Genomic DNA, 14,583 nt, shown 5'->3' with positions numbered 1-14,583 from the left:
CATACAGATTTTTTTTTTTTTTTTATATATAATCAAGCTTTCAAGACACGTTACATGTGAATATATATTTGTTATTCTATGATAGGAGGATCCAAAATTGGTATTGATTGCGACCAATATCAATATGTGCAAAATAATTTAACTGATCACATTTGCATGTAGGAGGTTTCTACCCAAAAGTGACGATATCCTGCAGGCAACTAAAAATGGATGACTGTTCACAAATTGTCTATGCACCAGACTTTGGACAATTTTATCCGATAATTCCCTGATAACTAATTTACCAAGCAGTATAGCAATAGTGTGTTCCATCATACCTTCTGTATGGAGTGACACCAGAGCAGATGGTGATTCAGTGCCTTGCTCAAAGGCACCAATGTGATGTTGATGTCCATCAACCTTGTAGGTCCCATAGAGAGGAAAAAATGTATTAGAATATCTTTCAGTGAGGCATTCTTGTGGATAACAGGGGGTTAGGTGTGGGGAGTGCAATTTAAAATGTTGCAAATGAACTACGGCTACAATAAAACATCCCCAACAGAACACAGCTAGGCTTTTTTCACTACCGCAAATTGCTCGGAATGAATTGGATGCTATTTTCCCAAGTGCATGGCCCTCCCAAGGAGACCAAACATCCCATAAAGTCCTCACCCCTAGCACTTTGTTGGTTTAGCTACACCCACGAGCACACATGTACCCACCCTCTCCAGTGCAGATGGAGCACACAGAGACCCAAAAATAGGTACTGCGATCTGGGCTGCTTACATGTTTGAAAGCCACCAATAATGGCGTCTTGGGATTTTACACTACATGTATTCCGGGCCTTTGTGACTTGCTTTGTACATTGCAATTGCCAGAGGTTCCAGATTCCATTCTCGGCTCTCGTCTTTCTGCTTCTCTCTGTTCGCCATGTTCTTGTGTCGTCAAAAGGGAATGTGTGTGTTAATGGCTGTTTACATTTACAAATGTGGCTTTGGCTTGGCATGGTAGAGTTTTAACCTGCATTTGTAGATGTAGCGGCAAACTGAACCAGCTGACAATGATTTTCGGAAGTGTTCCTGGGCCCATGTGGCAATATCCTTCAAACTAGCGATGTCAAACATACCACCCGCGGGCCAAAACTGACCCACTAGTGGGTATGATCCGGCAGGCAGAAAGTTTTTTTTTTTTTTTTTTAAACCCGTTCTGTTCTTCTGCTTAGCCTTGCAGAATGTTGGCTCTGTATATCTTTTGTCCTGGAACAGTTTTGTTCTGCAACAGGGGGGCTTTCAAACACTACTTGAATAGGAAGATTTTACTGATGTATTTGATTTGTTTTACTTTCAAACAAAAAGGAAGAAAATATGAGCTGTGGTCAGATTGTAGTGGTCTTACCTCTTTGTCATCAACTTGGGATTGATGTGGACCATGAACTATGAATTTGACACCCCTACACTATGGTGCCAGTTTTTCATGAAGTGTTGTCCGAGGAGTCAAAGGTGGAGAATAAGCTTATTTCGGCTCGTCCCGTTAGGGGTCACCACAGCGTGACATCTCATATGAATGCTCATATTTGTTTGGCACAGTTTTTACGCTGGATGCCCTTCCTGACGCACCCCCCTCTTGGGGAGTAGAGGCCCCATTGCGATACAAACTCACGACCCCTGAGTTACCAAACCAATGCTCTGACCACTGAGCTATGGGGCCTCTAAGGAGGAGTCAAAGGTCATAGACATTTAATGTTGGTTTCCAGCCTTGCTGCTTAAGTGCAGAACTTTCTATAGATTCTCTGGATCTTTTGATATTTTTCTGGACAGATGATGATATCCCTTAGTTCCTTGAAATTGTACATAGATAAACGCTAAATTCAGTCATGCAGTTGTTTACTAGTGCATGGATCAGCTCACATACTTTTAATACAAAATGGCTCAGAAGCAGGCAATAAAACATTCTGTAGCCTAGCAGGCTAGTATAGGCACCAACAATTGTGTGTAAACATGCTGGCGTTCTGCTGGATCATGTTCTAAAGCTTCAGTAATTTTTTTTTTTTTTTTTTGTGAATAAATGCTGACAACTGCAAGAACAGGAATCAAACCGCAGATCACAATACACAATCGTATTGGTTGACATCAAGGTACGCTGTAGGAGAATTGTCATTGATATTGTATGTCATGCTGCATGGAAGATATCCCAAAAAGTCAGCTGGATTTTCATTTTGGTGTGGTTGGGCTATCTAGGACCCAGTCGTTGGTTGTGGATTATGTCCCACTATGGGACGTTTTGTTGCTCCTGGTAAAATATGTCGGACGGATCTAGGTAATCGGCTGATATAGCTAATCGGGCCAACATCTTGGCTAAAATCCAGTAGTCTCATCAAGGCACAAGTGGTGAACCTCCCTCCATCTTTTATTGTAAACAAGTGAGCCTTCCAAGGATGTACCTTTTAAACCCAATCATGTCACTGACCCATTTCCAATTAACCCATTCGGCTGTGGAATATTCCCAACAGGTGCTTTTTGAAAACTTTGATCAGTTTGATTATGAAATCTCTTGGTTTTGTAGTGCATTCAATGGAATATAGGTTGAAAAGGATTTGCAAATCATAGTATTTTGTCTTTATTTGGGATTTACACAAATTCCCATCTCAGTTAACAATCAGGGTTTGTAGTACAACATAATCAAATTAATGATCTCAATCCCCCAAAATATGGTGCCAGACTTTTGCTTTTAGCACCAGGGACAGCACCATATTGTGCTTCTCTTATGATTCGTAGGAAGAACGCCGAACCGAATCTGTGCACACTGCTTCGCATCTGACCGGGAAGGGTCAGCAAGCGCCCACCCACCCCCCACGCACACACACACACACACACACACACACACACACACGCGCGCGCGCCGAACGACCACTAGCAGCAGCCGGTCCACTTTTTCTTCCTTGGCAGCAGCGTGAGCGCGAGTGAGGTTCGAGCCGAGCAGACCGACGGATGCTCGGCCACGAGCTGCTGCGGATATCCGCCTGGTACCTGCCTCTCATCAATCATGCTCCCCAGGCGTGCCGTTTTCATGTCTTTCTACTAGATTCCGAAAAGGCCATTATTTTTTTTTTTTAAACTGCTGCTTTTATAATACGGCGAATTGTTAGACGGCACGGAGGAAAATATCATTTTTCAATGATGCGGATGTAACGGAGACATTAGCGTCATCTGGGATTATTTGAACCGTTTTTATGATTTTTTTTGTTTTGTTTCTTCAACCGTTAACGTTTGAATTAGCGGAGTGGCACGCGACGATTGAACGAACGCGAGGGAAGTACGTTCCGATGTCGACTTAAATTTCCTATTGAAGCGATAGCGCACAATAAAATATCGCCCGCAAGACAGAGGACAAAAAAGGAGGTAAGCACATCTAGCCCTTTTTCTTCCATCCTGTCCTGGCTTCCTGGCTAATAACAAAGCTAATGCGAGAGGAGCGTCTGATATCATTCAGGTGACTGCTGTTAGCTCACAGCCGCTGTTAGCATCCCACGCCAACGGACAGCTTCAGCGTGTCGTCGCCAATGCGTTTACTGTAAACCATGATGATGACCGGAATATTATTTCTCACACTGGCTCATCTGTTGCACATATATTAGCTGCCTTGCTGAGGAGTGCGTTTGTGTGTAGTTAGCGCGAAGCATCTATCAGGACGCCTGTCTGTTTTGCCTTTGTTTGAATCCATGTCAAAGCCTTCCACATTCCAACTACATGGTGGGTTTTTTTTTTTTTTTTTTTTTGTTCCTCCACCAGAACCTGGAAATTGTTGTACGAGGCACTAAATCAACGTTTACATGCTTTTTAGCATAATTTTCGTTTTTCTATTTTCTGGTTTTATTTTGTCTCTATTTACACATTGCCACGCTCTCTCTATGTCGTGAGCTATTAAATCATGAAGGGGAGAGATTTATGCTGTATGGCATACAAAACAAAGAGTTACGGTAGGAATGCATCAGCCATAAGATGTGCGAGCTACCGTCTATTGAAAACAATCATTTGCATAAAACCAGCGTTTCCTAACATTTATTCGTCACATATTTTGTATTACAAACAAATCTCATGGCACGCGACCAAGCAAAAATACCACAAAAAGTGCCTACACAGGTCAATTATCAATGTCTGCCATCTAGTGGAGGACCATTTAAATCATCTGCCTGTCACTATACGTAGCTGGCATACATAGTTCAACAAAGAGACGTTATTTGGAGAACATAATTCAATTTTTGGACAATTCAAGTGAAACTGCACAATTTCCTGTGGCACATGTGATGATCCCTCATCGCATCTGGTTGGAATAGTTGTTTTAAACCATATTGTATGCCTACTAACCCATTGAGAATGTCTCATTCACAGTAAGCAACCTATCATCCTGTTTTAAATTAGATAGTATTAATGAAAGGTGGATAGTGACTTTTAGTTGCATTTCTTGCCCTGACCAATATGATATCTACATAAGGAAATTATTTTTAACATTATGTTTGTAGTTGTCAACATTGTTCCCCATATATGTATTACAACTGGTCTGTGCTTTGTTGCAAGCTTGATGAAATACATCGCAGCCAGTCATGAGGTGAATAGAAGACTTCCCTGAGTAATTGCCTTGTCCCTTTTCCATCCTCGGCCACTGCTTCCTCTTTTTGACACAAAATTGACCCTTACATGGAAAACGTGCCATCACCATTTCTCTGCAATGCTTGTGAGTCATGTTACGGAATGTCACAGTGATCTTTTATTTTTTTATTTTATTTTTTTTTTACTTAGGGCTTGCACCGTGACTTCCGTATCTTATTCAATAAGTCACTGGGTCCAGAGATAGCCATGGCATTGTTACGTGTTTGACAATATTTTACATTTATTGCATGATTGATTGGTATTCAGACCTCTACCACCTAACCTAGTAGATATTTATCGTCTTCATTTGATTGGTGAGTAACTGGACCCTATCTCACCCTTGGGGTGAGAAATGGTGCATTGTACATACACCCCTGTAAATAGCAAAGCACATATAAAAAACAAATGATCATTAACACTCACGTTCACACCAGTGGGCAGCTAGAGCTTCAATTAACCAAATATGCATGCTTTTGGAATATGGGAGCAAGCTGCAATATCGTGTGTGGTTTGATTGGATCCAAGTTATGAAATTGTTTTTACAATTACAAATCAAAATTTCCCATCATCCCCCCTTTCAGTAAGAATGGAACAGTGCCACCAGAAGACAGACCACATATCCACTTTCCCACACACTGCTAAAGGAAATGTCTTGAGGCAGAATGAGTTGTATATTAAATGGCCACATGTACTGTGTTAAATAATTAACAACGGCCCTCTGGATAAGTGGCCAAAATAGTATGATAAAACAAAATTCTGTAGTAATGAATAATTTCTGGGCAATTCTTGGGTGTCTGAAAAGGAGAGTTTCACAAACCTTTTCAGGTCAAGACCCAAATTAGAAAGTGGGTTCATCGCATGGAACCAATCCCCATCTAATGTATTGCCATAACATTGATATTAAAGAACAAGCCAACATGGATTTATTGGAACATCAGGCTTTTGGATGTTCTTGTTTTGGCAAGAACTGTTGATAAAGTAACTTCGAGAATTTTACTCTTTACAATCGACAAACTATAAACCTATTGAAAACAGACAAATGTTGCTTTTTTTTTTTTCTTTAAGATGGGAGACGATCTTTGTTGTATGGGTACTGGGCCTCACTTTACACAAATAACTTGCATGCATGGTTAGTCATTTGTTTCCAATGCTATTAATATGCCAAGAAAGCATGTCTGTTCCCCTTTAAAGAAATTCACTATGGCTATAGTGAAGGGTGTTACACTTGAAGTGAGTGTTCTAGAGACAGACATCATTTAGTCAAACAATAGGTTCTTCATTATATTGTTATACAATAAAATGTTATTGTTTCACCCAGATACACGCAGTAGAAGGGTAATTGTTTGCTAATAGTATCTCAGTATGATGTTGAGTGGGACCATTCTGTTTTCGCGAATATATTTGAAGTGGCAGTTTATTGATTAAACCACCATGACTCCCGGTGAAGGGCTGATTTCATTTTAAACAATGGATTGGGTAAATTCAGATTTAGGTCTTGAGCCGAACAGGGTTTGGAAAACCCTCATTGCCTTCGTTGTGATACTTTTGTCACATTTCTTTTTTTGTGCTGTGTGATTTCACTGATGGAAAAAGAGAGAGTAATGTTAGCCATTATTCTGTATACAAAGCTGGTTTGCTGAATCCAAAGTGACATGTCTGTGTCTGCGTGCGGAGTGCACGGTGGCTTGACTGTTTGATGAATGTGATGTTACAGGTCAACAAAAGAGCCTGCTGTCCTATTCACCAATGCATTTAGAGTGGGATCAGCAGCCTGTGGAGGGGCCTCTGATGCTTACATGCCCCTGGCAGCTTCATCGCTACAAACAGGAAAGGCCCGAACAACTGTCCCAACTCTCTGCTGACTCCTTCATTGTATGGGGTCATTTGTTGGCACTGGCTTTTTAGTTTGAGGGGGACAGAGTACAAATGTGTACTTAAATTCTCTGTGTGCCCTGACATTGTTTGAATGAAATATGAAGTTTAGCTGTCCGGTATAGTCGTGTGGGAGGCTGCACGCGATGAAGCTGATGTTAACCTTTCACAATAAAAGTAAAGCGCTATTATGTTGAAGAGATGAAGGGAAGTCGGGTCGAATTTTAGGCTGCTCTTGTAACGCATAACGCACAGTGTCATATAATGTTCACACTAATTATTTTTAAAGGTGGACAAGTTATTAAAATAGTTTGCAAACATTTGACAAAATATGGGGTTGTATTGTCCGTTTAAATGTTGAATTCCAGTGCCAATGGGATTGTTGTAATGAACAGAAGATTGCTGCCTGACGGAAGTCGTACCATGGATTGGGGCTCAGCTTCCCAGAGCTGAAGTCATGTTGTTGTTCTTACCACAAACACGTTGAGAATATAGCAGTATCAATCAAGCTAAGTGGTACGCTCCAGTTTGCCGTAATTACCTCACCATTAATCACCAATCAATTCCAGGCACTTGTCAGATTTATTGAGTAAACAATTATAATTAAAAAGTAAACAGTGTGTAAAAATCCAAGAAATATGCACACCTGACACTCTGAAAATGTCGTTTAATTTTAAAACTGTACTATTTATTTGGAGAGAGAAAAAACAGACCAAAATATTAGATAGCGTAATAAGTGAGCACATCAAAAACTAGTGCTTTGGTGATCAACAAGCGTATACCATTCAAGATGAAAAAAAAATCCTCTCTTGCTTCAGCATTTGGCAAATTCTAAAGGGCTATTAAAAAAAGAACTGTTAATTAATCCCTCTACTTTTACTACTGCCTCAGTTCCTACTGAAGAAAAAGAATCCCAAAACCATGATGCTGCCATTGCACCTTGGATCTGATGGTGTTTCCACACCAAAACTACATTTTGGAATGTTTTTTTTTTTTTTTATGATTAGTTGCTATAGTAGGAAATAAAATGCTGCATAAGGGACCATTTATAGAAAAATGTGCCAAAACTTTTCAAATGTAGTTGCTTTGTTTCTCACATGCGCTACACTGGCATGATATCTAATGGGAGCTACATTAATGAGAGAATTTTCTTTCTTCACTCTTCCAATTATTGTTACCCGCTGCCCATTTTTTCTTCATCAAAGAACCTGTCAGGTGTCTTTGTAGTGAATTTTGTCTGTGTGTCCACACAGTACAATCTATATTCCACCCTTGGACAGTGTCTGTGCGGCTGGCTAATGTACACAGGGCATGTAATTTCCTGCAGGCGAGTGATTCTAGGCTCAATTTCTCATTTACTCTGCTACTGATTAACGTGGTTGCATTGACAAACAGTCCAGTTGGGTGAGGAGAATGAGCTCACAGAGAGGAGAAGGGGGGGGGGGGGGGGAGACAAAGAAGAGCGACCAAATGAATGGTGGGGCTGCCCATTCCGCCGCTGGGTCTTCTTGGCGTTCATCTTACGCTGCTGCACAATAGGCTGACACGCGTCAGAGGATGAGGTTTAGCCCTGAGGCACTGCCGGATAGCCCACTTCCCTTTTGCAGATGCACCCCCAAAACCCCCCACCCCGCCTTAACACTGCCAGGTCTCTATATGAACATGAATAGTTGAATTCAACAGCCACCAATGGCAGTGAATGAGTTATTAATCTTCTCACTTAGTGCATCAACTCTGTTAAAAATAATAAGACATCAATTTAAATTTGTCGATTCCCCTGCAGCAAGTGTTCTTCTGAAAATTACCAAGACACATTTATTTTTATATGTGTCATTAATGATCATTTTGGTTTTAAATTTGTTGGATTATGCCTCAAAGGGAGTTTGCTTTTCACGGAACCCTTTTTATGCCCTCTCTCTTTGTACTCATCATCTGTCTGTCTTATTCTCCATTACTTTTCTGGTCTTTATGTGAATTCCCTTTGTTGTGGACTAGCTTTAGGCTGTGCATCCACCTCCAGAGGTTATTTAAAAAATAAAAATAAAAAAAAAACCTCGGGAGGATCCTGCCTGGTTACCAATAACAGAGATGTAGTTGCTATTATATTCTTGTGCTTGTTTGTACCATGGAGGCTGGTGTGATTCAAAGTGCTGCGCTGACCCACATTGTGCCAAATCCTAATACACTCCAGTACAATATTTGATTTCATGATGAGTGGGTGGATTGACTGTTTCATTTCCAGGCAGTGTGTGGTCATGCTGATTGTGGTGATGGGGGTAAGTGGAGTAGGTCACCCCAGCTTGTGTGTGGTTTCTTGCCACTAAGTGTTGTATGACGATGAGCAATAGGTTGTATCATAGTAGGTCAGGGGGATTGTCTGTCTGATCCATTGAGGAGAGATTAATGCAGACACTGAACAACGGCCTTCATACTTGGAACAAGAGCTGGATTTCCCTGCTTCTCTGCCAGACACCTTTTACCTTTTCACCATTTCTGCCTTCTTCCCCCCCCCCCCCCACACACACACTTAACCACAGACACATTTTCAATGACTTGGCCATTCTGATAACGTCTGAGACAGTCTTTTTTTTTATTCGTGCTTCCCATCACCTTTTTACCTCTGGGTAATTTTTTTAAGGGCCATTAGGTCTCAAGTGCTCAATATTTGTCAACCATACAGGCTTGAATACTGTGTTCAGTGGAACATCGTCACTGTCCATATTAGTGATGCATATTTTTCAGTTTGGTGGCTGTAGTGAAATTGTTCCCTATTATAAATCCCTGTATTCATGACCTAGTTCAGTGGGAGTATTTTCAACACAACACATTTTACGTCACTCATCTGCTTAGTTAAATGTGATGTAAAATGGTGAGGGGGGTAATGTGGAAGCAGCGTTGTCTTCTTCACTAATCCCTGCCTTTAGTTCCTATTCCCAGACACTCCTTAATCTCCTGTTAATAAGATTTTCAAGCTTTTGTTTGATTTTTTTTTTTTTCTTTTTTAAATAGCTACAATGTGTGCATCTTATTTTTACTTGACTGAGTAGGTTTACTTTCAGTGTCAAATGCCACACTCATTGATGTGCATTTTATATCTGTCATGGTTGATAATGCAATTGGGGGAGGGTCGATGTGTTTTCTGACCTTTCTGAAGATTGGGCCAAGAACACAAGCCGTATGTAATATATGTAGATGATATATAATTAATGGCCGTAGTGGGCTGTAAGCTAAACATTCGCTGTTAAGACAACAGACCAAAGGAATCTAGACCACTATCCATTTAAAATTCATGCTAGATTGACATGTTAGATTTTATTTTGATTATTTTGTTTTAAATCATATATGACCATAATGAAGACCCAACAAACTGTTATCAGTAAAGTGGCTCATCACGGCATTAATCTGGCTAATGATTGTAAATAATGTGGTTTCGTTCTTTGCAGATTCCCATTTGGTATTTTATGATTGCATTTGTGTGTTCTTACCCCTTTTGTATCTATAATACAGTAGGTTTATTTAAAAGACGTAATGTACAGTTGCACTACAGTGACTGCAAATTGCTTACCACCAGTTTAGGATGTACTCTGCCTCTCATCCAAGGTTAGGTGCGATAGGCTCCAGCACATCCGTGACGCTACTGAGGATAAGTGGTACAGAGAATGGATACTATTGCCATTATTAATGCTGTAATTTCTCGTGGCTTGGATAGATATGTGAACTTCACCAGTTTTAGAAGTAGGGTGTAGTTTTGATGAAGAGTAAAGACACTGGCTTCGGTTTCAAAAGCAAATCTGTAATATCGCATTACATAAGATGACAGGTACTTGTACAGGGAAAGCTCCTATCTGATGTGGAATATAAATCTGTTCAGCTGTCAGCAATATTATTATACAATATTCCCCATCTCTCCAGTGTGCACTGACTTTGTCTTTTCTGACTTTAGGTTGGATGAGTTTTCCTCTTTTGTGGACGCCTGGACACCATGAGCACCATCTCGCCCACAGACTTTGACAGCTTGGAGATCCAACAACAGTACAATGACATCAACAACCGCTGGGACCTGGCCGCAGAGACCGACTGGGACAACGAAAATAGTTCTGCTCGCCTCTTTGAGCGTTCGCGCATCAAAGCTCTTGCAGGTATGGTTTACCTCACCAATAAAATGGATTTGAATTGAGTTTGTCACTTTCCACAAAAATAGCAATAAGAGCTTTTTGGGTGGCATTACACTTCATTATCCAAGATCCTTTGGGATTCTGTCTTGACTGGCCAGATCACATCCTCAGTCCTGAGCTTATCTTGTCAACCACTTCCTGCAATCCATCTTTGACTAATGGTCTCTGATCGTGCTGCTGATAAGACAACCTTTTATCATCCACATTTGCTTTCAGCCTGACTAACAGTTATCTGATCCAGAGGGTACCTTTAGCTAGGGCTGTCCACTTGTGATTGGATCACTCGGGGTGTGTGTGTGAAGTCTGGCTCTGAGCATGGCTTAAGCGTTCTCCTTAATGATTTGCTTCAATGATTAGGTGGGTTCAGTCACACTTAAAAGATAAACAGGTTTGGGAGGTCGCTAGATGTTATACTATGGTGTACTTTCCATGAGACAATATGCTATTGAAAGTATATTTTGAAAATAATCAAGGTTATTTTAACAAGACCAGCATTGCAGTTTTGTATAGTGTAGAGTTTTATTAAGTGTACTAGTATTGCCTTGGAATGCAAATAACATTTTCTAATGCTTTTGTAGGTGAATGTGAGCAGACATTCAGTTCGTAAAACTTTGTTTATAATTGGTCATTGTTGGGCAAATTTATGCTTACAAACTATTGTGACTAATTTTTGGTATTTGGCATTTAGTTAGAAATGTTAGAAATAATGCTTCAAAGAACTACAAAAAAAAAGAGATTGAAAGGGGATGCCAAAGATTAACAGTAATCAGAACAAATCTAATTAGACTTTCTAATTACTTACTCTCGTAATGCAATTCACGTCCTTGTGCTCCAAGAAATGCAGTTTTGTCTTTATTGGGCAAGACCGAAATAGATACAAACGAGGACCATGTCAGAGACCTGAACTTTCGATACATTGCATGGAAATACAGAGAGAAAGAATGAGGTGGTGGTAACAGACTTTCCGCATCTTCTTCGAGTGTGAAATCCCAAACAGATTACACACAAAATCCCTGTTCACTGAAATTAGCCATTTAATATTGTTTGTTCTGCACATGCAATATTTGTGGCTGCAGACAAACGAATACATTTTAAAGTTTGATTGTGAGATGCTGAATACAACCACATCTGTTTCGATTCTTGAGATTCTTCCAAGATTAGTCAGTGCTATCAGAAATCCATATTCTCATGGCCGTTCACCGTGTGTTTGTGAACTTCCTTGTTTACCTGACTTGTCATTCAGCTATAACAATTTGCAGTATTGAGGGAAACCCAGCAGAGGGGAGCAAGAGGCAGGAACAAACAGAATTGCGCACGTCACTTAAACTTAAACAAAGGTGTTGATGATAATCGAGTCCAATTTTTGTTAAACTGTGTAAAATAGGTCTTGTAATGTTAATATACAAATCCAAGAAGATTCCTTTCCTCATATCTCATAACGCATCCATTTCATTACATATCTGCCTGTCTATATCATTGCCGGAATAATATTAGAGGAAGTTAGGGGGCTGTTCTACTAATCTTTTTGTCACCTGCCTGAATAAGACCCAAACCATGTGCACTCCAACATGAATACTTGTGATACCATCACGGCTGAACAAGTACAGGCTTGATGTACACATTCTTTGACATGCCGCAGTAAATATTCCCCCCTGGGCAAAGTGCCGCCCACCTTTGACAACTTATAAGACCCGCATCGTGTGTACACTTACACATTTCTCTCACATTTGTAGCGGTGTTATCATTGGATGCGTTCCTGCTTAATTTGCTTTCATACTGTTCCAGACTGTTCAGAAGTCACTTGTTTGTTTGTCAAGCCGCTCCCGTGTTCGTCTTTGAAGTTTGCCTTAAAGGTGTCATCCCTATAAACATTCTAAAATAGATGTTGTAGTTAAAAATACATATAACAGTATTCACTTCAATGTCTATACGAAGAAAAAAAAGTGAGGGGAGAGCGCATCATCCATGCACAAAGTTGCGCAGTTGAGTGTCCCTCGACAACCAAGTGATCGCCATATTAGTCGCGTCCTCTGTCCTTGACGTCATTGTCACTTCCGCCGTTGAAAACGCGCAGTGCCTGCTACTATGGAAGCCGAACAACAGAGATATTCGCATTTTTCGACGCCCCTTCTGACACCGAAGCTCTTTTCGAAAAGGACAACACCACACAACCGAGTGAAGTTACCGGGCCAATATTATACGATTGTTTCTTGCCATATTCAGATGATATCCGATCGCGGCCAAACCGCATCCCGTCCGATCCGCTCCCACGGCGGAGATGTGCCATCGTGGCTCATAGCAGCCGGCCGGTGTGGCTTATGACAGAGCCAAGCGGTGCTGCTTTAGTCACAGTTGAGCCGGGGCGCTTTATGCGCGCACGTGAGTAATGCATTCTCGGCTGGGTTCTTCAGAGCCGCCCCCGTCGCAAAGCCCGACGCGCAGCCTTCGCAGAAGCTGTGACCGCTGAACGCGGCACCTCAGCCGGTGTGGCAGAGTTTGGCGCCCGTGGTCGCATATAAGAAGGAGGTGGAGCGGCCTAGCTATGTTGCTTTTAGGGGTATGCTCAAAGTCGCCGCAGTACGCGATGAACACTATCGAGACATTGTTGGCTGGGCGACGCGCACATCGACACATTTCATACGCGGATCTTTTGCTACGTTATGAGAGAGACCGATTACGTGGTCCGCCCCAAAACTATTTTTTTTTTTTTTTTGAGCTGTATACACACCTACCTGTTATTTGGAACCCACGAAGCTCTCGTCCTCTGCACCCGTGCAATCCATTTTTCACAACGAACAGGGTCTCTTTCAAACTTATGAAGGGTAATTCCTTTCTCCTGAGTGTTCAAGCAATGTCCAGCAATGCAATGAGCCTGCATTTTGGCTAACATGAAGGAACAACGAGCTACCTTCCCGGAGGTAAAACTAATGGAAACAAACAAGTCCTCGAGGGGGCGCCGCTGTCTTGTACGTCACTTCTTGCTTCTTCTCGAAAACAAATCCCTCAAGAGGATTTTCATGGAGGGAGTTACAAAAAGCTGTATACGTCAAAATCATGTTTTGTGGTGAAAAAACACATGGGACCATATTGGCTGTGGGTTTTTCATTCATAATATACCAAAAAGAATCCGTTTGACGACACTTGGCCTTTAGGTACCATGTTTGGTGATTGTGAGGTCTCCTGAGAAATCAACTACACAATACTTTCTCCTGGGAAATGTAGTCTGAGCCGAGTCACTGCCAGTATTAGCTGTGGGTTTTGCCTGTTTGTCCACACTCGGCTTTCTCAAGCTGCAGTGCTATACTATGGATAACACTGGCATTTCATGGAACAGCTCATTCCCTCCTCCTGCACTCACGACCTCCCTTGTCCTGTGTAGCGTATGTTCATTCACCAGACCATTGCAATCAAGGATTGTTATTCGTTATCTTTTGCTTGGCTCCCACCTTTCGTTAGTGCTTAACACACTGCATTCCCTTGTCTCTGTGCATTGCTTCTATCAGGAAGAAGCATGTTCTCGTTGGATCTCATTAGTCCAGCAAACCCCCCCCCCCATTCCACCGTAAACACACAGTCACATAAGACCCTGGGCAGTTCATTTCCTAATGAGACCAAACCAGATGCTCCTTGCTCATCAGGACATGGATCGAAAAAACAAACAGTCCGTTTTAACTCTGCCCCCTGACCAGACCAAAGGCCACCAAATGAAAAAAGGTCATGACCCAAAGTCCTCATGCTCTTTGTAGACTTGTATAATTCTTTGCACATGTCAGCACCCATCCTTGGCCCTCCCACGGTTTGTCACCAGTTTGAATCAGTCATAACTGTGCTGAGAATAAGAACTGTGCATTACATGATTTCCAATAAGTAAATGACAGTGATCCAAAGCTGAAAGGCACACTGACACACAA

At 41.4% G+C, this 14,583-nt stretch overlaps 1 protein-coding gene across 3 annotated transcripts in view; it reads left to right on the top strand.

Moving 5' to 3' along the window:
• The first annotated feature begins 2,864 nt into the window (after nucleotides 1-2,864).
• The window catches only part of sptbn2 (spectrin, beta, non-erythrocytic 2), a 37,065-nt gene continuing 25,346 nt past the window's right edge, over nucleotides 2,865-14,583 (top strand). For 2 of the 3 annotated variants that reach the window (XM_061803149.1, XM_061803152.1), the window contains exons 1-2: nucleotides 2,897-3,377; nucleotides 10,441-10,636. In XM_061803149.1, coding sequence (XP_061659133.1) covers nucleotides 10,480-10,636 — 157 coding nt within the window. In that variant the 5' untranslated portion in view covers nucleotides 2,897-3,377; nucleotides 10,441-10,479. Of the gene's footprint in view, nucleotides 3,378-10,440; nucleotides 10,637-14,583 lie in introns of all 3 variants that reach the window. The other variant, XM_061803150.1, reaches the window with a different exon arrangement.

The sequence above is a fragment of the Syngnathoides biaculeatus genome, chromosome 18 (assembly GCF_019802595.1).
Source record: "Syngnathoides biaculeatus isolate LvHL_M chromosome 18, ASM1980259v1, whole genome shotgun sequence".
Lineage (NCBI taxonomy): Eukaryota > Metazoa > Chordata > Actinopteri > Syngnathiformes > Syngnathidae > Syngnathoides > Syngnathoides biaculeatus.
This window is presented reverse-complemented; position numbering and strand designations above follow the sequence as displayed.